This window comes from Hyalella azteca, unplaced genomic scaffold, assembly GCF_000764305.2.
Source record: "Hyalella azteca isolate HAZT.00-mixed unplaced genomic scaffold, Hazt_2.0.2 contig11277, whole genome shotgun sequence".
Classification (NCBI taxonomy): domain Eukaryota; kingdom Metazoa; phylum Arthropoda; class Malacostraca; order Amphipoda; family Hyalellidae; genus Hyalella; species Hyalella azteca.
The window spans coordinates 187220-211592 of NW_025941278.1; the positions used below are offsets into that span (position 1 = coordinate 187220).

Genomic DNA, 24373 nt, shown 5'->3' on the forward strand with positions numbered 1-24373 from the left:
TCATTCGGTAAGGATTTGAATGTAAACAAAGCTGAATATCACTAACTTGACTTTTTACTGGAGTTTCTTGGAGCATACAAATTAATTTAACGCGCAAGTTATCTCTAAAGTTCTAATGATGTCATTAATAGTAAGAAACATGAGGGATCTGGCAATATAATTGCATATGATCTAAGTTATACATAAGCCTACAAGTCAAGAACGCCAAATAATAATTATTCCACCCTTGGGAGAAAAATACAAGTGCGAAGTATTGGGCAAGACAGCCCCTTCAACATTGATTGTCAAAACTATTTTCATACGTGGTAATGAAGCATCCATAAAACCCGAGGCAAAAGGTTCACTATCTCTATGTTTAATATAGGTACGTTTATTATTTGACGAATTGCGTATACGATAACAATTTAGCGCCGAGATATTCATGACGAAATAATCATTCCGAGTAAGTAAGAAAATAACAAAGTTGTAACAAACTTTGAACACAGTAATAACTCATTCTTTAAGGTCGGGTATTCGCATTTTAATTGTTTCATAATGAGCGGTAGGATTTAATTACCGGTAAGTTAAATCGTACTCGTATATTATGATTTGGTTGGGAAAATAATCCAAATTAACCGACCGAATAACTTCTCCAATTAAAAACCGAAAAGATAAGCTATCATCTCAAGACATTCATGTGTTTTTTATATTAAATGTACATCCAAAATAAATCATCCCAATTAATTTATGTGCTCCAACTAACAGACGGTGATATGCTCGTAATTCACTTCCGACGTGACGAAAAGGGGAAGACCTAACACACTTTCGAGTAATTGCCGCGCACTAGATAAACAACTATGCCGTCGGTTGCACCACAACACTCATCACTGTCCACAGATAGTCTTCCAGAGGATGTTTATCGTTTCGTCCATCCGCTCTCAGCACGACCTGATGCTTCCAGTGCAGCGGCGCGGAAGAGTCTAACCGACGACTTTCGGAGCAACCTATTCGACACCGACTCAATGACTTATAGCCTCGAGCGTGCTAAGCTTTCTCGTACAAGATACCAGTCGCGGACTGCTTCCAGATTAATAAATTTTTGATGAGCTAACTCAACTAGGACGTTATTGTTTAACTTAAAAAGTAAAAGAGATATCATCATACGTTGAGAAAGATGTTATGAAACGCTTTTGATGAATTTGGTAAAATCTTCGTTCACTGAGCGTCGCAAACTTACTCTCAAAGAAGGCAATCATCTCCTGTAAAAATTGTTTCCCCCCACTGAATTACTGATTACAAATACTTTCCTTTAGGCCGCCCCCAGACGCTCAATCCTATTAAAAAGTACTTTATTCATTTAGTAATTATTTGGGAATAAACTTCTGTCAATAAGACAGTGCCTCATCTATTTATCCTTTCTGCGAGCATCTTCTCTTTAATTTTCAACAGGGTGTTTCACGGAAACTTCGTGATTTTAAAGCTCAATAAAAAAGAGAATTAGTAAAGATATCATTACAATATAATTTTATTAAAAAAGACATAACCTGTATTTCTGTATTACTTAGTTTTGAAGATGACATCGGACAAATGACGGCCCCCATTGTCAATGCATTCAGTAAGTCGCTGAAGAATATTCAAGGGAATGTTGGAAATGGCTTGGCTTATGTTGTTATTTAAATGATGCAAGCTGCTTGGGAAGTCACTGTAAACTATTAATTTAAGATAATCCCATAGAAATATCACCCGGAGACAAATCGGGGGATCGGGCCAGCCATAGGTCACCTCTCAAATAGATGAGGCGCTCTGCAAAATGTTGTCTCAGAAGATCCATTGAACAGCGTGCTGTGTGGGCCGTAGATTCATCCTGTTGGAACCAGACACACGGTATACTCATTGCAGCCAGTTTTGGCAACTGACTAGGTGGACCAGAAAATAACCACCGCCAATGTAATACTAATAACCACCGCTCGTTTCTTAATTCTGGCTGCTTGGCGCGAAACACAACACTGGAAGGAATCCTCCTGTACGACCCTGTGGTTGCAGAATAATGACAACACTATTCAGTTTCGCTAACAGGACGACTTCCTGAAATTTTGGAGAGCTGTTTGTGCAATAGTTGTACGTCTGGGGGGCATGATAGCGTAATCTCTCAATATAATAATAATAGCGGTTTCAGCGTTATTAGGCCGTAGGCCTGTCGCCGATTCTTAACATCGCAGAACATTCACGGCATTTTGCGGTCTCGAACTCGCAACTCACTGCTCCAATTCTGCTGTGCTTAACCGCCCGGCCTCCTTGCCGATTCTGACCAGAAACTGGAGCACAGAGCTGGGATCGAACCCGCGCCTCTCTGCTCCAACCTTGGTACTCTGAACCTTAACCACTGGGCCACCCTGCCCATATGGCTCCTATATATACAGTGCAATTAAGTCGAGTGACTAGGGACTGCTTTAGATCAACAACTTTCTATCAAATCTGGCATTTTCTTAAATTTTTAATTCCATCTGGTGGAAGTTTCCTGACAGAGCGAAATAAATATAGAATATTTTTGACCATAATATTAACCTTGTTCTATGTTATAAGCAGCAATTTAGAGAGCATAATGAGTCAAATTGCGCATCGAATAATCAAGTTACACGTATTTGAAAAGGATAATAAAAGTTCACAATGCAACAGATTCATGTACTTAACACATAAGCAAAATACGCCACTCAAAACAATAAGCAACGGACAATGTATGTCATAGATAACTTTTTTACCTGACAAACAAATACAACCAGACTAGGAGCACTAGATAGTAGAGCGTACTATGATGCAAGCTTACTTTAATAAGAAGGAAACTGTAATACAAACGTAGCCAAGAGAACTAGATCGTAGGAGAGATCGACCGAAATACTTGAAAGAGAACAATGTACACATATATGCAACTAGTAAATATAGTTCTAATAATTCCCGACCTTTATTGACGAAGTAATTTTAGATACATCAACATAGCCTTTCAAATCCAAACCAATGCGTGTTGAAAGGCATTCTTGAAGTCTCATCATTGAAAAGGTCAGCAGCTCAACGAATGAAGCTACGTTTTCAGGAGTGCGGTATGAATTTACCATTATGATAATACTTATTTTGGAAAACAGTAAATAAATTCGCAGCCAATCAATGAAAAAAAAATCGAAAAATACCAAGTCGAAGTGAAAGTGAGTTCACAGACATACTGACATCAGAGTAACGTTTAGTTATACACATGGTGCTTAACGACGATTATGTATATTACATATGTACTGTATGATTACAGTGTGTTTACAGACACTACTGAAATCAGAGTAATGTTTATTTATGTACATTGTAATCAACGACCTTTAGCACGCCATCATAATAGAGACACCAGAGAAACACTCCGAGTGCTTCCACTATTTAGCTATCTCGCGCCGAAAGTATAGATGAAGATCACCAACAAGGTGGAAGGTCTCATTTATTGAAATTTTCTTAAATCAAAACATTTTTCATCACCCACAAGGGGCGGAAGGTCTCTATTGTCCAGCCAGCTGGAGGTGGCGAGAAAGAAGTAGCGTTAGCATCTCTAAGAGACGAAGTGACAAGGAGGGACAGGTGAAAATCAACAGAAAACAAGACACTCGAAAAAGAGGTCGCTTACACGGGGCGTCAGCCGCCCGCACGAGAGAGACAGAGAAGGGAAATGTAAGGAATCCTACCTACATAACAACTGTACCCCACAACTGAAGCCCGCAGTCTGACACCACGAGCTCAGCGGTGGGGAGCTCAAGAACAATCCCCCTAAGAGCGTGAAATTCCATAGGACTTCTGAGGAGCACAGACACGCGTCAGAACTCCTCCTGAAAGATGGTCACTGCAGATCTAAAAAATTAGGTACTAAAACAAAAGCCGGAAAGGAACAAGAAGAACATTCGCTTTCAAACCCGTAATATAGTATTAATAGCACAGCAGGAAGTAACTTTTTATAAGCAGTCCTCGGAATAGTTTAGCATCGCTTACAAAAGTAAAACTAAGATAGGACATCAGGTCTGAACGTTGAATGATAAAAAAATTCATAATTTTAAATAAAAAAAAAACGAATTGATGCTTATTTTATTAAAAAGTATACAAGTTCTAAACACCCCTTATATACTTCTGGGACAATAATTACATTCATAAATTTCATGCTGCTTTAAAGCCTACTCAGATAGCACCGTTAGATTTGCCAACATGACAGAGCGAGTGTAAAACGTTCCAGCTTATCAGCAAATACCCAATTAAAACAGACCTCTGATGAGCAGCTAACAATTAATCCTTGAAAGGCATGAACACAATTCCTCGTAGTTATACAATTGAACAATATTCTAGACTGGAATCAAGAAAATTCGATAACAAGGTAAAGATTTACTTTGTATTCGTTGCAGAATATTGCGAAATTTGCGTTCTAGAGAATGAAGCTTTCCGCGACAATTCACAAATAAAAGTTTCAACTAAAAACTGAATGAGTTGCTCTAGACGAGAGGTACAGTATACACAACACTACCCTCAAAGAAAGGACATCAAAGATATAGCTTTCAAACAAATGTCACAGGCGTCGCTTCACGACAACGGACCAACAAAGAGACCAACAATGGTTTCTGAAGAGTCGTCCTTCACCCAATGTATTCACGAGGACTGAATATTAACGGGCGTATAAAAATTCTATCAATTAGCATTGGGCTCCGAACGTACCATCCTGTTTCAGTGTCAGAGAGCATTTGAACAAGTAAGTTTTCTATGGACCACCAAATGGCCTATCATTTCATATTGATCACCAAAGGGCTTGTCAAGTTTCTTATGAATCAACCAAAAGGGTTTGTCAGTTTTCTATGGATCACCCAAGTGTTTGTCAGTTTCCTATGGATCACCAAAGGGCTCATCAGTTTCATATAGATCATCAAAGGGCTTGTCAAGTTTCCTATGGATCACCAAAGTGTTTGTCAGTTTACTATGGTTCACCCAAGGGCTTGTCAGTTTCCTATGGATCATCAAACGGCTTTTCAGTTTGCTATGGTTCACGAAAGGGCTTGTCAGTTGTCGCTCACTAACATAGGGCTTCTTCAGAGAGCACTCCGGGTGGGGGAGGGAGGGGTGATGGTGGAAGGTTGTACCCCGGGGGCAGAGGCGGCACAGCTGGAGGGGGAGTAGTGGGGGACGTGGGCTGGGTTTCCTGCTATGAAAAAGACGTTAACTCATTAAAAAGCCAATACACTGCAGGGAAAATTTATTAAATTAATTAATGCAAATTATTAAACGAAATCTGGTTCCATAACGTATAAACAATTAATTGCTCGAATTGCCTAAAAACTCAGCACCTCAGTAATAAATTTTGTAATTTTACTGAAACTGAAGAAAATTTATCATCAGCATGATTATTCATTCATCGGTTTCTATCATATAATATAACACATCAAGCCGTGAGCTTCATGTTTCGAGGTAACTCGAAATCACAGGTTTTGGTAGAACACAGTGCTGCCTCATGTTTCCGAATTAAATCATTTTTCTTAGCTGTGTAAATTGAGGAAGTTCGAATTTAGAAAAAATTTCTACAGAACACGTAATGAGGGTTAATTACGAGACATTGTTATTATAAAACATTGACAACATAAGGTGTATACGTTAAGAAAAACGAAAGAGAGGCTGGCGGGGAAACGGGGTGACAGTTAATGAGCAATCGATGACTTCGAATCATTTATTAATTAGTACGTAACAATTATGCAAAGCTACGACTCACTCCATGTAAACGAGCCATCTCGTGCTGCAGTCTACGGTTGGTGCGCTGAGCGTGCTGACAGGCAAGCTGTAGCTGACGCTGGTAGCGCAGCACGCTCTCCTTCTCCTGCTGCCAGCGGCTGCGCTCTTCTGTGATGCGTTCACGCTCACGCACGCGTTCTTCACGCAGCAGCATGAGCTCTTGTGTTACCTGTAGTCACGTAACTTTATGTGAGGCTTACAAAAATGATATGAAATATTCTAAAAACTTCTAATGTCATATGTTATAATTTAGGGGGTTGTTACATAAAAATTTTCACCGCAATTTCGTTGTCTCAAGATTTACATGTTTCGGTAAGTTCTAATTGAAGTCAATAAACAATCAGTCGCAATCAGACCATAGCTGGAAATAAACTAATACCTATAATCTAGACATGAAATTTCTCACTCTTACCTTCCTAAGCTGATCAGCATCGCCATCAGCAGGAGCAGCTACGCCCCCAGAGGATGTCAGCTGTGCAGCTCTCAGCTCAGCGGCTTCTTTGCGCAGCGTTGCGGTGAGCTCGTGCAGTGAGGCGATCTCAGCGCGGCGACGCTCGACCTCCTGAGCGTACTGACGCAGCTGAGCTCGCAGGTGCAGGAGTTCGTGACCTCGACTTGTTTGGTCGCCTTGAACATCTTTTAATTGACTCTTCAGCAATGAGATCTCACCTGTGAAACATAGAATACAATTAGAAACACATTAACACTATAAATTTTCGCAGTTTCTGAACGATATATACTGGTAATTATCAACACGCAAGCCTAATTCAGAGATATTGCATCATCAAGCACCTTATTATTTTGAATAAGGCTTAACAATAAAATCTGTCAATGGCATGCGAAGTTTGGAAGATATCCAAGTGCAGCCTTTTCATACAATCACTCATTGAGCGAGGGGGCGAAAATTTATTTCGGCTATTGTAATCGAAATTAATTAACTTTTTTATTGACACTGAATCAAAATTATCGAAAGCTTCCAGTAACCAGACACAGGATAAGATGAAAGACTCTTTCCTGCCTACTCTCCTGAGAGAATGACAACTAACTGGACTTTTGACAGAGCCCCCACTCACCCGACTTCTGACAGAGCCCCCACTCACCCGACTTCTGACAGAGCCCCCACTCACCCGACTTCTGGCAGAGCCCCCACTCACCCGACTTCTGGCAGAGCCCCCACTCACCCGACTTCTGGCAGAGCCCCCACTCACCCGACTTCTGACACAGCCCTCACTCACCCGACTTCTGACAGAGCCCCCACTCCGTCTCCTCGAGTTGGGACCGTAGGGAGCCGATGGTTTGCTGAAGCTGCTGCTGCTGTCCCCTTCCTGCGTCGCGCTCCCTGCGCGCCTCTGCCGCCTCAGCGGACACCTTACGCCGCTCTTGCTGAACCTGTCACGGTTTCAATACTTTAGAATAAGTCATAACCTACTACTTAATATGGCACTAATTAATCTGAATTAAGTTTATACGGGCATAGATTTCATTGCAACATAAAGCGCATTCTTGTGCAACTAAAATTTGGTTTTGACACTAGGTTTCCACGATGACTAATGTGGAGAGATACTTTCAGTCTGTGAAAGAATCTCACTCTACATATTCTCTCGGCATGCATACTACATTGTATAAGTCGCTTTCCTGAGGAAATAAATTTGAATGAAATGAACAACCCTTACAAGAAAAATATGATACAAACTTGAAGCCAAAAGGGAAAAATATGAATGTCCTCGATATCTAATATATCTCTAAAAATGTTATACAATCATTTAAAATACCCCAGTTATTGATGGCTAAGAAAAATTTCACTATGCCTCTGATGCTGACATCGAACTTTTAACGGATTATTAATAATGTGATGACATGGATATTGTACCTAGTAATCGCTCACACACAAGGCGAGAAAATAGAGCTAAATGACAACTACGAGCAGCTACGCTCCCAGTTCACGTCTGCCGAGCTGAGCGACCAATTTATGCTGGATGAAGGTTAGTTTTTAGTTAGTTCTATCTTTAATGAAGAGTTTAGCAATTTAAAACAAAGTTACAATTAGTACTTCAGCAGGGCATACTTTTGAGTAAATCATACATTTAAGATGTTATAATAGAGTTTATATTGGCATTACTATATACTGAATCTCAATAACATAATTTAATATACAAAATAATCAACTGTAATTACCTGATAGGCGTGAGAATTCAGTGATTGTTCAAGACTTGTTATTTTTTGCTGGGATGCTTTGAGGCGAGCCTCATACATGTCGCGGATTTTCTTCAGTTCACGTTCCCACGTCTTCTCTTTTTCCTCGTATACCTGATCACAGATATAGTTTTAACATAAAAATATCCAGATGAGACCTATTACTTGGCTCTAATGATGTCTAATAAGAGAATTGAGTGCTATGCATTCACGTCTTAAAGGCGTTCAGGTTTACTGATAATTGGAATAAAAAATTAGGGCTAAGATACAATTCCCCATTATGATACAAAATAGACATGGAATGAGTAACCATTAAAATTATATCAATATGAATGATTACAACCAACCTTAAAAATAATTTGTTCACTCTGCTCCATGCTCTCTTTGAGTAAACTGATCTCTGAATCTTTCTCTTTAAGAATGGCTTCAAGTTCAGCGACTCCTGAGTCGGATGGCGACGGCGTTTGTTGCGAGGGATCATCGAGTTCAGTCATCGAGCCGTTCACGGAAGATCTAGTGAGGCCCAAATTAGCACCGGTCACTGAAGCTGACCTATCGAGGGCGACATTAGAACCAGCGATGCCAGCCGCGCTGAGACGACTTAAATTGGAGACCGATCCTCCCATCCTGTGGTGGTGGTGATGGAGATGATGGTAATGATGCTGGTGGTGGCCTGATGACGGAACATTGGACGAAGAAACCATTGAATGAGTCATATTGTTCGTAGGGTCACAATGATTAGGCGGCGTTGTAGGTAGATAATTTTTGGCGTTATCATATCTTTGAATGTTCGACTGAGATGTCCGGTTATGAGGACTGTTGGTGATCTGCAACGACGTAGGTTCACCCTGACCAGCGGGGCATGAGTTACTTGAATAAACAATCTGGTGACTATGAGTTTGTTTGCTTGGAAGTAAACAAACTGGAGGCGAGTCAGGTGAATCATGTGTACTTGCGCTGTAACCAGATGGAGGTTTGTGCTGAGAAGGAGGTCGCACAGGAGAAGCATCGCAGGGACTTTCGCTGGTATCTCCATTACTGTTATCCAACGACCTCGGACTGGTAACCAAACTGTCACAGTTTGTATGGGTATTATTTAAATTACTGCTATCACAAGAATGATTAAGACTCCCAGTGTTGGTGTTGGAGTAGATGGACGAACTGTTGCCATTGTTTTTTGAACTGTTCTGGTGGAAGATAAAAATGTCTGAATGAGGTTGATGATCGACGTGATGGAGGTGAGTAAGGCTGGCATGCTTGAGGTAGCCAGTCCCTGCACCCTGAGGGTTCGAAAAGGAAGAAGGGTCGCCAGCTGAGGGCGCTGTATGGTTCAGCGGTGTACCCAGGCCACGTCGGTCCAGCGAGTAACCCAGACTCTTCAGGTCACCCAGGCCTGTCAAATTTGAAGAGACGCTGAGAAATAAAAAGTTTTCAGGCCTGTAAAAAATAAAAAGTTTGTGCTAACTAATCACACGAAAGACGAGTTTACAATTAATTTACTTACATCGTTAATTTAGCACTCAGGAAGAGCGATTGGTCGAATCGTTCATTTACTTTCCATGCCTGAAGTGAAAATTATTGCGGCAAAGTAGTGTCATAACAAGAAAAGTAATTCCAGCTATACGATAAAAACTGTATGAAACGATCGCAGGCAAGCATAAACACTTCGGCGAACGCGCTTGCATTGAAATACAAAGATGTTTAAATTTATTAAAAATTGTGTACATTCAAGGCAAACTCGTAATTGATTATCATTTGCATTAAGTGACAAGGTTGCTACTTTAATATAGTAAGAAGGTTTTCTCAAAAAGTCCTCCGTCCGTTTTCTTGCTTATTTATGACGCCTGCTCTGTGACGTATGTTACGTGTCGCATGCTCCATGATTCCTCCCGCGCTCGATGATTCCTGACACCCGGTTTGCGACGTGTGCTCTGTAACGTCTTCTCCGTGACGCGAGTTAATTGACTTCTACTCCACGACGCCCGTTCTGTGACGTGTGCTCCGTGACAATTGCTTACTAATGCCTTTTCTTGGTCGGGGTCCTCGACTGAAAATTTCTCGCCAGAAAGCCTGCATCGGCGAGTATCAAGTATTGTACCTCTAGTTATAGCGGCGGGATGTGCTATCGGTAATCCTTAGACAACATCAAGCGAATAACTTTTATAGTTAATATATGATATATAGATCGAATATTTAGATAACTAACTTAAAATTAGTAACACTCACAGCTGCAATATGAATCAAACATAATCGTATGATTGATATAAATAGAAAAAAGTAATTTTCACATCAATGACTCTCTGTGAACAACTGGCATTGCCTCGGACATCTGACTTTCCCAAAGCATACACTTAGCACCTGAATCTGTACTATTGCCTTAAACTAATTTAAATCGTAAATACATGAAAACTTATTCATTTCTGAAATGTACCTATATTTTTCATGATACCTTTGAAAAAGACTTTAGCTGCTAATAATATTCTCGTAGATCAAGAAGAACGGATTTCGCAAAAATAACTACTGTAACCCTTTGAAACTATGAAACTCGTATTGAACAAGAGATGATGGAAAAAGAAGCGTACCGCTAAGCCAGCTACAGACGTGAGGTTCTCGCACTAATGCCAGATCTTCCTGGCACGACTCTCGAAACAACTGAACTGCGTCCCAACGACTGAAATTTCCTCGAGAAATTTCTGCTTCTATGAACGTTGAGACCAACAATCGTGCACAAGAAACTCAACAATGTTTTCACGCACCAGTCATAAGCGCACAAACCGAAACTTTTTTGCCCAAAATAGCAAACTTTTTTTTGTAATTCAAATTTTCTTAGCTTGAAATATTTTAGAATCGAAGAAACTAGAAGGTAAAATGAATCAATTTTAAATGAAGGCCAACAGATAATTGTCTAAAATCTGTCAAAAAAACTTGAAGAAACAAATAAGTCGTCGGGCAAATACGGCTTGGTCTCCAAAAGCGACCCACCAGGTCCCGGATGTATAAAAAAAGTTGATTTAAATAAATAAATCCGTAATAAAAGTTATTTCGTCATTTTCCTGGAGGGGAATTAATGAAGCAGAAAATTCAAACTAAATTGCCTGACGTTGTTTACGGAACTTACTGCCGTAGTGGGGGGCGGTGCCGCGAGGTAGGGCGGGAGTGGAGTTGTAGCGGGGGTCTTGAGGTGGTCGTCCCCCCACCCCCGCAATGGGCCCTGATGGAGCTGAGAGGCCCTGGGCCAGCTGGGCCGGACTTGGGGCGGCGGGACGGTAGGCGATGGGTCTGATGACCACCTTGCCCTGCACACGCGTCAGGTCATGTCAGGTTCACAACATATATATATCAAATACATATAACAAATGCATATAACAAATACATACAACAAATACTACATATAACGAATAAAACAATCCTGTTAGGTTCAGACCACGGTTGGGCAACGCGTCCTGATGAACTAAAAGCTGAGAAGATATTTGTTGAGTGCATTGAAATACTGTAAGCCCTAACATTTTATCGCATCTAAAGCCAAGATAATAATTCGAAACTTCTTAGTAAATTGCATTGATAGCTCTTAAAAACATTGATAGCTTTTGATTTGATCTTTTATTGATTAAAAATCACAATTCAATAGCTTGTAAAATCATAATTGAATTGAGTATTCATTAACTTATGAGACGAACCAAAGGATTGATAGTAGCAATTACCCAAAATTAAAAACGTTTCCAAAATGTGAAAAGTAACATTCCATGAGCAAATCGTCCGAGCTCCGGCTGAACACTAGTGCTGAACAAACTAAAAAAAATTGTTCTAATCATCTAATGGAATCAAAGACCTGCAGATCAGTTCGATACATTCCTTATAAACCAATTCAAACACATTATTTAAACGTTCCTCCAACAAACAATTCAAAATAAATCCGTTTACACGTAGCGGTGTCCAGAGTGGTGATTTCGAAATAAATCGTTGTTGCCGTTATGTCAGAAATTAAAGAAAGAACGGTCGGTGTCCTGCTACTATTTTGTAGTTAACCCACGTACAGAAGGAAGGCAATTAACTCGTCATTATATACCGACATAAAGCCGTACTCCACTACACTCAGAGCAAAATCTAGCCAAAACAAATAAACAGACGAACTTCAGATTTTAGTTGAAGTTTTCAAATAAGTATTAGGTAACATTATTTGAGAAATAAAGAAGACTGATAATGAAGGTTAAAATGCATAGCTGCTCCAACACACAATTTCGAGAAAAAGCTTCGCGCATGATACCTTCAAGAATTCGGAACATATGGGAAGCGCAAAATATTCAATTTCTATTGGAATATACGCTATTAGACTCGGATTTTACACAATGATCAGCTGAGATGGACCTCCGATAACTCTAAACAATGAATCAGCAAAACTTGAAAAAAAAATCGAAGATGCATTCATTTCAAGGCATAAAATGTGTTCGTTGAGCATGGTTTAACCCAGACCGTCGCTCCCGTAGTTGCGGGCCGGAGTCACGATCACAGGAACTAATAGGAAGACCGGCGAGTCAGGCAGAGCGTGGGACCATTGCACAACCAAAGAGCGACTAGAGGGGAACACCCGGAGTGACCCTGACCCCGCATGTCTTGCTATATACCCTACCTGTTGCTGCGCCCCACCACGCCAATGTATACAACGATAACGAATAATCGCTGGTTACTCAGTAGGGCACTGCAAGCAGTAATCGCTCTTAACTCAGTAGGGCACTGCATCAGTAAACAGGAGGCAGTAACTCAGACATTCCACTACATTTGGCAAGGCGTCGGCATAACAAAGCATTGCATATCCTTCTGTCGGACAAGAGCCATAACCGTCGCTGGCGCACATCCATTACAGCTATGAAAAAATATAGGGTTCAAGCATTCAAAACTGAGCCGGAACTGCATTCAAGCATCAAGGTGGCTGACCGTCATTTGTTACTTACCTCATGTTTTTGGTAAAGATGCCGAGGTGAGCTTTCACTAGCTTTAGAGTCCAAAGACTTGAAGTTGGGATAAATAGTTTCACGAGTACAAGGATTAGAACAGTAGTTTCCACATGGCGAATTTTCGTTACCCGATCTATAATAGACCTTATCCCTCTCGGGTGAAGTGCACATTCTTTGATAAGACAATTCACACTCATCTTGAATGTTAGAAAGTTTATCAACTAAGACACCGCGATAACCGTTTGAACAATGAGTATCGTTATATGAGTAAGTTCCAAATTTTGTTGAACTATCAAAGCCACCCGTTGCATTGTGATTATTATTATCAGCGTTCCTACAATGAAACCCATTGCGACTACTAGTAATAGTACGTCTGGTCTCAATACCAAATTCGGACGAATTTTCAGTGCGTGTACTGTAATTTCCAGGGGAGCAGTATGACTGACTTTCATCAGAAAAACCACCATTTTCAAACTCCAAATGTTGTTCCGAGCTCGATAACGTTCGTCGATTAGGATTGCGTTGCGAAGAACTTTCTTCGTGGATCATCACTCCACGTGTCTCGCAAGAACCGAGGCGATCTCCTAACTTGTGGTCGTCGCCTGTTCCACAAGCTGATGTGCACGGCTGAACCATCGTGGCGCCCATAATGGAGCACATTCATGCAGCTAGTCTTTCATAAATTCGAATTATTCTATGAACCTGATTTAGTTGACACAATTCGACGTTTAAAAGCATAATATCCTACCACAGATCACAGCTAAACAGCCTGAAATATGGAAAAACGTAACTATGTCAATTTAAAAAATAAACATGTTCTTGTGAGTAATAATATTTGATAACGGTTCTAGTACGAATTGTAGAAGCGGTGAGAAAGAAAAAAAAGTTCATTCCATCACAAGATAAAGACACCGTGAAATTACAGCATGATTCAAGAAATTGAAAAATCCGTTCAGTAGATGAATGTATTCCACTGATATGCTAATTAACAACAAATAGAAGAGCCGCATGCCCATAAAAGGGGTTGGCCGACTCTTGTAGGCCTAAGGTCTTGCGTGCCATGGGAACACATGCCAGGAAACACTTGGTAACATACCGGTACACGTTCGTATATACTATATACCGTACATATCGTGACAACCTGGGTGTACGCGGACGCACAGGAGGGAAAGATGTTCAATGTATATAAAAAAAATAAACGTGGAACATAGGAAGATTAAACTTTACGAAAATCCGACTGCATTCTAATTTCACCCTAACATAAACATTCTTCTACGAATCAAATCACGTTCACGTGAACGATTGGAATTTACATTTGAATTTCTGCAATAAGTTAGCAAGTAATAAAAACATGGTAAAAAGTCTCCACTTGAGCAGTTTATATTCAAGAAAGGAACACACGCAACTTGTTTATTTCTCTCTACTACGCTTCGATGAAATATGTAAAAAATAAATTCAAATAGTCTTTCTATATCCCTACTTTTTCAGGACTCACAACATGTGTCCCAAGAAGAATTGCAAGCTTGAAAGCATTCCAAACTAATGTATGCCTATTCCTCAAACGAAGCTGGTGTGACCGGCAAAATCACCGCGCCACACCAACCCGGATGAAACGTGACCGATCGAGATGGGAGGGAGAGCAAAGGACGGGTTAGGTTTAAATTATTTAGGCGGGAGATCACCTGCCGTTGGGATGAGTATATATAGTTGCCGCTGACTAAGAACAGCCAGTAGGAAGCGATAGATGTAAATGGGCATGTGCGTCACGTTGTAAATCGGCATGAGTAAGTGAAGTGGTAAAAAATTTCACAAGAATAGAAATAACACGATAGGACGATGAGTAAAATAATAGAAGAAAAACATCCCCGCCCTCCAAGGACTTCTATCCAAATGAGGAGGGCTTTACTAAGCAGCACTCAGACACGACGAGTGTACAGGACCTGGCCCGGATGTTGACGAATACTTACCCTTGAAGGCTTAAACTAATTTCTGATCCATGCATAAATAACACCATCCTAAAAGGAACCTAAGCTTTGGGTCTAACGTTAGACATGCTATAAGCTAAACGTGGCAAGGGGAAACTTTTGGGGAACACCGGTAATAATCGAGGTAACAGAAAAATGTAGCTGGCAATTTCAAGAGAATATGAAGGCACGAGGAATAAATTTTATAAAAATAGACTCTGTGCTAACGCCTTACCAGAAGCATGCAGGTTAAATATCAAGCGGGCAAGCGATACATTCATTATGGGTTCTATAAATTCGTTTGGAAAGTATTCTGTGAACGCATGAAATGTAGGAAAATCGAGAATAGTGAACCGTTAAAGGAAGAAGATGGAGATAATTTCAAGAGATTAGCATAATAATCATAAATTTTATTGTAAACAAGTTTTGGCAGAGCAGACAAGGTCACAATTGCATTAAGTTAGCTTTCACGACATGATATTTTATTATCACACAAAGAAATGCCTAGACGGCTAAAGTATCAGGAATTTCGCAACGTAAATGAATGGACGAGAAGACGGGAGCTGGCAGGCGGGTTTGAAGCAACACCGAGAAGAGGTTTGAAGCTTCACCGAGCTCAAGAGGTCCCCTAGAGCAACGCGCCCAATATAGCTGAAACTCTCACGCAGAATCACCAACATGAATGTATTTTAACCCGGTATAAATCGGTTGGTATTTACTTAATTCTAGAGAACGTTCATTTTATGAATACCGGAGAAAATGCTAGTAGAACATTAGCTTTGGTAAAATGAACAACAGTTTAGTTAATCTCAATTGATAATCTACACATTCACTAACCTTGAAGCACAAAGACCGCTTTGTTAAGCGTTAACTAAACGAGCACACAAAGTAGGAACTCAACGTCAAACATAGCTGACGAACCATACCATATAATCGGATTTCCCATACAATTGTAATACGGTAAAATCGCTGAATAAACATTAGAAATTATTGAGAAATATTTTTCCCGCAAACTTTAAAAATGTACGTTTTCACAAGCTGTATCATTGCGGAACGCAGATAACATAGTTTCCCTTGACGAGTACCTACATGTCCATTTCCATGTTTCCCCGAACATGACAAGTTAGATAGTTATAGACACGGAACTAAAAGCCCCCACTCAAACAACGTTGTTGGGTTAATACGTGCAGCAGTGCAGTGACTGCGGACATGCAGATAAGTTGATGAAAAAGTTAAAACAAAAATCACTTGTATGCGTATTAATATAAGATAATCATTACACGAGAAAAACATCAAAATTCACATTAAATATTGTATACTATATTGAAAATATACAGGGTGTACCAGAATTAACTGACCCTTTTAATTTGTTAATAAATAAAAAACTAAGAACGTTATGAAGTTGAAACTTGTTTTATTTAAAAGAAGAACATTTTTATGGTAATATTGTATCAATTGTGGTGGGCATGTAAAAGATATTATATTTAAAAACTATGATACAATATTACCATAAAAATGTTCTTCTTTTAAATAAAACAAGTTTCAACTTCATAACGTTCTTAGTTTTTTATTTATTAACAAATTAAAAGGGTCAGTTAATTCTGAAACACCCTGTAGTATAAGTATATGAGTAAAAGTATATCGGTATAACATAAGTACGTTAATAAAGTTATTAATAATTAAGTATAATATATAACATTAGGTTTTGTTATAAAAATGTTAATGTTATCACTCAAAAAGAGATCGTTAACAACACAACTAAAAAGAGGTAAACTTTTGTAGAACTGTTAGCAAAATTCTCACAATCATGAATAAGCACAAAACACTATGTTGCGGCCAACAGGGTGTCAAAACAGACAAGTTGTCCGACAATTTAAACGATTGCTTTGATGCAGGCTTGTCAGTAATGGTAAACTACGCAGCAAACGAGCGATGCTCCAAACAGCTTGATCAAAAGTGAATCTGTCAACAGAGTTCACTGCATGAAATCACACGTGTAGCTTTCACTCTTCGTGACCAGTTGATAAAGGGAAATGTCAAATTAAAAAATTTGTGTTAGATCACAATTAAATTCAAATCTGACCGATTTATATGACAAATCAATGACTCGTTTGATTTGAGTATTCCAAACAGTACATAAATTTTGAAACTATCTGAGCAAACCATTTCGAGAGAATTTAATATGTGTTAGAGCAATGTGGTGGTTTAAATTTGGTTCACATCGAAGATGTGACTCGTGCACTAAGATTCTGATAGTGGGTAAAGAGTGTATATAATATATTATGAATAGATACTAAGCACAATCCACAAACAGTTGAAACCTCCAAAAACAGAACTTTAGCGTGTTCCCTACATATAATTATTTCCGACACGAGCGTTAGCAGCGACACTAGGATGGAAGCGATGATAGATCGAAGAAGCCACGCCCAAGAGATAAAAGCAGCACAAAAAGCTTTTGTTAGCAAGGGAACAACACGATCAAGCGTGCGGTCAAGAAGCAGCAAGTTAGCACATGCATCCTCTGATGTAATTTGCGAGGTAATACTACAGTGTTGTCTCGCGAGGTATAGAACACTTTAAAAAATCCCCAGTGTTGAAAAAAATACAAGGATTTAATGTCTACAGCGTCCCTTGAGTAAGCAACGTCAATATTTCTTGACACATCCGGCAAATGCACCCAAATGAAAGTGTAATAAGAGTTTACGATAAGCCTGATTAATCGAATTAGTCATTGTAAAAACCAGTAGGCTGACCACGAAGGCTTTTGATAAACGGATACGAAAGAAGAAAAAATTTAACTCAGTACTCACAGCAGTGAGTGACAGAGAACGCATTTTCTCGTCGACGGAAACTTGAGGTCACGGACAGACGGACGGACAGACAGACAGACGGACATGGCGAGCACAATAGTGCATTTTTTCCATAAATGAGAAAATGTGCTAATAAGGATAGCGTGAAACTGTCACCCCTTTAAATACATAAAAACTCAGCGCACGTATATAGCTGCTCGTCAAGCCAAACTGGGAACTTCAATCTATTGGACAAAAACTGACGATTGGATAGCAGATGTAAAATAGTTGCAACGAAAATTAAACATTAAAATTTAATCTTGAATGTTTACAAACGAATTCTCACACTTCGGAAAATCGTTGCAGTGAGCAAAAGGAAACATAAATCGTGACCAAACAGCCACGGTCTCGCTACGGCCTGTTTCCTCACACCAAGGAGGCCGTCTTGATGTTCTACAAACAAAGAGAAAGAACGGCCTTCACAAAAGCTAAGCCAAAGTTATATGACGCAATGAGCAAGCACAAGGAAGCTCAGCAATAGAGTTTAGAAACTAGTTTTACGACTAACGTATACGAGAATCGTAAGGGACTCGACTGTATTTGATTATAACCCACAATATAAGTTAAGGTCAAGGGAGCCCACCTTTATTTAAAATCGCAGAGCATGACAAATGAAACATTTAGGTACACAGACGTGTTAACCAAGTTCTAAATGAAAAACCAAACGGCGATGTACTCTTTAACAAATGTATTCCAAAGCTTAGACAAACCAAACGAAAAACTAAAAGATTCTCAAAAAAATAAATAAACAACAGGACGATGTGTACAATATCAAATAGTTTCTTGTGGATGGGACATTGTTAACCGCAGCAGCATTCCTGACGCAACATTCGTGCGGTCGCAGCAGCACTTGGGAACACAGACCACACAATGCCTGCTCGCAGAACCACTTCATTGCGGTTTAGAATGGAGAAAAATACTGCACGAATGGAACACTACATGGGCTTTGCCTGGAATGTGTTCTTTTTTCGTAATAAAGCAGAGAAAATCCGGATAAGAGCCTCTCATCTTAATAACAACATAACCAGGTACAATAACAAAAAAATCCTTTACTAGCGACGACAGTTCCATGAAATTATCTTGGACGAAGACGCTTTGCTTGAAATGATTTATAATACAGAATTAACTATACAATTTATACAAAATCAAGAGAAAGATTCACGAGATTTTTCCGTGAGCAAGAATGAGGAAGCACCCAAGGCCAAAGGTCATAACGCGTTCACAGCTAAAGGAGAATAACCTGCAAAATATTAGGACAAGACGCACATACAAAGAACAACTTGATGAACATACACTGATGAATACAGAAGTAGAAACTCGACACCAGCGTGCTCAGGCGCCCGCATCTAGTCTAGGTTGCGCGCAACGGCCGTGAAAATATTAAGGGAAAAGTGCACAACACGATCTAGCTATGGATGCTGAGCACAGCTAGAAGTTCGAAAAACTTACTGCAATATTTCCAGAGGTCAATGACGAGATCGTGATTTTTCAATAAAAAAACTGAACGTGCCATAAAAAATTAATGTCAGAGAAACAAATGCCTATGGAACACTGGAAAGTCTCGACAGTACATATACACAAATAACAGAATCCGATTTTGTTTCGCAAAAGCCCTTATCGGTGCTCAAACTGAAGACAGCCGCTGCAAGCGAACAGTAATTTGTCCAAGAGTCGCTTGCTAAGGTATGTCTAGGAGACTAAGGAATGACAATAGCAGGAGAAAGAACGAAGCTTCTTCTATCCCTAAAGTGGTGGCCTTCGAGTGCGACGATCAGATGTAACAAGCAACTAGGGACAGGCAAGTCAGGTAATTCGAGGAAGATTCCATCGGTTTGTTCTCTGGAAAAGAGAAGCCATTTGGAACGCAGGAGCCAGGCTGCATGGCGAGTTCAACGTGACGGCGCAAAAATAGGCGTCGCTCAAAAATGATCCGCGCACCAAAAAATGAAATAAATAACCCAAGCTGGAAAACAAAGGTCATCGAACGATTGAGAAGGAGCGCAAAATGCCAACTTCAAAGTAAATCGTACGATTATTCTCTTTGCATTCTTTGTTACTTCTTGTACAAAGCCTATATATCGTAAATATATACATGTGTTATTATTATTATGTATATTTATGTACCGAGGGCTAACAAATTTATTCTTCACATAAAAATTGCATCAAACTCTACCACTAATTCGCAAAAAGGAGCAATGCTTGACGGCCTAAAACTAAGTTTGCGGTGAACATCTTTTCCCAGTCAAGTTCCAGTTAGGAAATTCCACGTTCGACGTGCACTGCATAGGAAACCATCTACTAGGCTTCCTCCAAAGAAGAAAAATTCTATTGGGGAAAAGATGAACCAAATTTGGTTAGAGACAAATTCCGGTGATTGCAGTCTTTGCATAAAAAAATTGATCGCACTGTTCCGCAGTTTCTGTCAACGTGGCAAGCATTCAAAAAGTTGTCGCACATATAGGAACAAAAAATAACCGTGTTAGAAGACAAGGGGACGCAATGCTAGTGGGTTGTAAGAACTGATTAGCTCAATATTTTGAAACAGTAGCTGAAACTTCTCATCAAGATTCAAGGCCCATTTTTTTTATTTACATGCAAAAATGGATAAAAAAAAATTGGAAAACCGTTATCAACAAAAATTTACGAAATTCCAGAGATGTGATTTAACCATCAACGATTCCCGATATTTTCAAAGAACGACCACAGGCATTTCTATCGCATCAGCACGGCGACGCGTGCTCGGCAACAGGCAAGATCGATTATCAGCGATCGAACGGCCCATGAAACCACGACAGAGGACCACACTCCACAGGCTGAATGTTTCCCACGCTTACAAAGAAGCAAACAACAAAATTGTGTTCTGAACTTGAACTTGCTTAGATTGAAGTCTACTTTTAAACACGGGTTTTAAATCTTAGAATAAACACTAGTTCATACTACTAATAAATAAGCTAGAATTGGATAAACGATTGTTAAAATTAGCCGTTACCATTCTCATGTTCCTTGATATTTTTGCATTATTTATTTATTCATAATAATTCTCTTTATACCTACAATTTCTATTTGAATTTTTCTATATATAATTTACGGCTATTGCCTGATAAGAGAAACGTTTCTATAGGAATATACTTCAATGTTCAACAGAAACATAAATTGCAAGAATGCTTACAGAAGATGGATGAAGCATGCCGATAACTTCATTTCTTACTCTTGAAAATTGAGAGAAAATAATATGAGGAATTAGTAAATATAGGTACTTTATGATAACGAGATTTAACATAGAACCGTGAAATTTCCATTAATAATGGTGGCATCGAGTTTTTTCTAGCATAAAATGAAAAAGAGAAATAATAAATTATACACGTTTGGAAAAGCGAAGCAACAAAGAGATGCACATGTGTTGGAAAATATGACCCTCGACACATGACAGGCACACCCCGTGAATGAACTGAAACTTGAATGAAGGCGTTCACAGAAAACACCATGAGATTCTGAATATTTTCTATCTGCTTGTTCAAATTTACCGTACATGTTAGAAAAACAAACTTCATCATCAAAATCTTCACATAATACGACGTAAGCAAACATTAGTTCTGGAGATAGAGATTCTCGAACTTCAGAGGCCCAGCCTGGCAGGAGGTACGAGGTCCGGTCTCAGCGAGCCCTGGGTGCGGCCTCTCTAAAGACTCTTTCATCAGTCGCCACTTGTGGGACTCACACCCAACACAGGCGAGTCATTTTACATCCACTCAACCGACTCAAGCGTTATTTTTAGTAAAGAATATCAGTCAATTATGAAAAAATCTAAGTGCCTGACTCTTTAATCACGATATCAAAGTTTCTCAGCGGGACTCGTAATTGCCTAGTCACGAATATCCAGGGTACCCTCCCACACTTGAACCCTGACAGCCAGCCTAACCACACACGTTGCAACGCCGGTTCAGGCCGACACAACCTGCCGCACCCAAGGCAACCGCCACACTGAATGAATTTAATCCGTTTATTCCGTTGGCGCTGTTGCCTGTTTTGTTGCTTTTTGGTGACAGTAGAATGTTAACTCATGGGTGTTGCTGTCGAATTTGAAACTGAACGATTGTACCATGGTTGAACCATATATACCAGTTCAACCATGGATTGTACCGTCTCTTAGTCTATACTGGCTGTGAATCACAGTGAGCTAAGAGTTAATCTAATTCCACATTTAAAAATTCAAACCGAAACACGCTATTTTTTTTAATTTAACAAATTCAGAAAAACATCGATAAATTTCAGCTTTTGCAATATTTATGAACACATAAACAAAGTTGAAAAAACACGCAAATTTTATTGCACTACTGTAGCTGATTATAAATTGTTGAAAGAAATCAATTCAGATTTGTAATTGCTAGTACAACGAACTGTATCCAGTAATGGCGTATTACTTGACCAAGATAAAAAAATATTTCGCTGAGGTAATTATAGGCAACCATAATGAAAATTATAGGCGACAACAGAGTACCTACTGCAGGTGAAAATATTGAGCGCCAATGTTAACCATAAACATAAATTTTCTCAGATTGCTCGTAGAAAACGATGAGCAGCTGTCTTTTGTCTGAGGGACTACTTAAAAAAAGGTAAGGTGGCTTCCGTCCGGCGTTCGCTAGTTCTAAGTTCAAAATATATTTTCCTTCCAGTGATTCAATCCATTAATAATATGCGTTTAAAAATTATTTTTTAAATACAACACTTCTGAACAATCCAGTGATCCTGTGTCTTGGATGTTACACATGTACAATGAATTTCTAATTTTATTTTCAAACATTGAAAAAATTATTTTTCAAAAAATTTTTAAGATATCAAAATTTTGTACATTTTCAAAATTATTTATTCAGTCAATTGATTCATGCATTGTCTCTGTCTTTAGGCAATTGTGCAAAAATTTCAGATCAATTGGACATGTCAAATTGTGTCATATATGGATTATAAGATTTGTAGCAGACGAAATTATTATTTTTTTTATAATGAAAAAAAAAATTTTTTAATGTATAAATTTTTTTTCTGTCAATTGATTCATGCATTGTCTCTAACTTTACGCAAGTGTGCCAAATTTCAGATCGATTGGACAGGTAGAAGTGTGTTAAATATCGATTATAAGATTTGTAGCAGACAGACAAACAAACAAACAAGAAGTGAAGTTAAAGAGAAGTGTTGTAAAAAATAAGGTAATATGATAGGGCTTATATTAGGCGTGTTTTTTATTTTGGACTAGGGAACCACAAATTACCTGATATGATACCAGTAGAGCTGATTCACAAATTCGCTCTGGAAACTGGAGGAGCCGAAACTTTGACGTCACTGAACAACTTCCCACTAACATTCAAGTAACAAAAATTAAAAACCGAAAGCGGGAAAGAACTCAAAGCAACTAACAAATCGTACGTTCGATTAAACGTCAAACAACTTATGCAACCTAGAGGCTGGACCCTTAAGGGGATCGGCTACCCTCCGGAAAAACTTCTACAGTTATTATCCGATTATCATGAAACTTCACATACATACGTAAAAGGTAAAAAGAAAAACATTTTGCTATTATGTATTTTTCGAAAAAATTGATAGAAAACGTGAAATTCATAGAAAACGGCTAAAAAGGGGTACTTCAGAAAATCTATGTCCTCCCACAAATATCATCCTACAACATCGAGACACGTATCATTCGATTTGTAAAGACCATATCTATCGACTCTAACATCACTTTTTTCATTTTCCACCTAGTTTTTTTATGACGTTTTTTCCCATTATATCTAATTACTTAAAGAACTCTCTCACCCGCTTCCCTTTAAAGAGACGTCATGAACGTAAATATTGGCGTACAGCGATGGCAGTGGTACCACCATTGGAAAGAGCAGAATTCCAGCTTTCAGATGAGCACAAAAACCGAAAAACGCCAAAATTGAAAATTTTAGGGTAGCCGATCCCCTTAATATCAAAGCCCTTGGCTTGATCACCACAAAAATATATCTCCGGTGTCGATAACAGGCGAGAGTACATTGTAATTAAAGATGGAGCATTTTGATATCAGTTGCATGAAGATTGAACTGCGCGCTTTTATGATAAGTTTGCTATGCAAAACAGTCAGTACGAATTCTCACTGGTCAAATTCTGAAGTGACCCAGAGAATGTGATCTTACTCTCCATTTTATTCTAAGGAAATTAGGATCAATAAAATGTATTCCAAGGAAGTTTATTCTTACTTACCTGAGGTAAGACACCAGAGATTGGCGTCAATTTCGGGGGTCCCCTGATGTCGAGCTCCTCGTAGATATGATCACGAGAATCCACAACAGCAACACTGTTCCTCTGACGCCCACGCGATCCAGACAAGCCCGATGACGAAGAACCAGTAGTCCCCAAGCTGTTGAGGCCCCCGAGAGATCCCATGCCAGCACAGCCCATGCTGGATGCGAGGTTGTTACACACTGAAGACGTCATCACGGTACTAAACGAGTTCAGTCCAGATAGAGAACTGAGTGGTGTAGGGAGCCCTAGAGTGTGAACAGAGCCTGAAGATCCCATACCGCTGTTTGGTGGCCTGCATGACGATACGAAAACCAAGCCATTAATTTTATTATGCAGCAGAAATAATTTAATAATATTCACACATAAAACCACA

General features: G+C 39.3%; 1 protein-coding gene across 3 annotated transcripts in view; it reads right to left on the bottom strand.

The window, feature by feature from the left end:
* Nucleotides 1–2647: 2647 nt before the first annotated feature.
* LOC108678806 (leucine zipper putative tumor suppressor 3) overlaps nt 2648–24373 on the bottom strand; it is a 37654-nt gene continuing 15928 nt past the window's right edge. The window contains exons 3-10 of one of the 3 annotated variants that reach the window (XM_018167289.1): nt 23959–24292; nt 11078–11255; nt 8307–9352; nt 7942–8073; nt 7002–7155; nt 6179–6435; nt 5747–5935; nt 2648–5182 (exon numbers count right to left, since the gene is read on the bottom strand). In XM_018167289.1, coding sequence (XP_018022778.1) covers nt 5057–5182; nt 5747–5935; nt 6179–6435; nt 7002–7155; nt 7942–8073; nt 8307–9352; nt 11078–11255; nt 23959–24292 — 2416 coding nt within the window. In that variant the 3' untranslated portion in view covers nt 2648–5056. Of the gene's footprint in view, nt 5186–5746; nt 5936–6178; nt 6436–7001; nt 7156–7941; nt 8074–8306; nt 9353–11077; nt 11256–12908; nt 13681–23958; nt 24293–24373 lie in introns of those variants that run through there. The other 2 variants (XM_018167288.1, XM_018167290.2) reach the window with 2 other exon arrangements.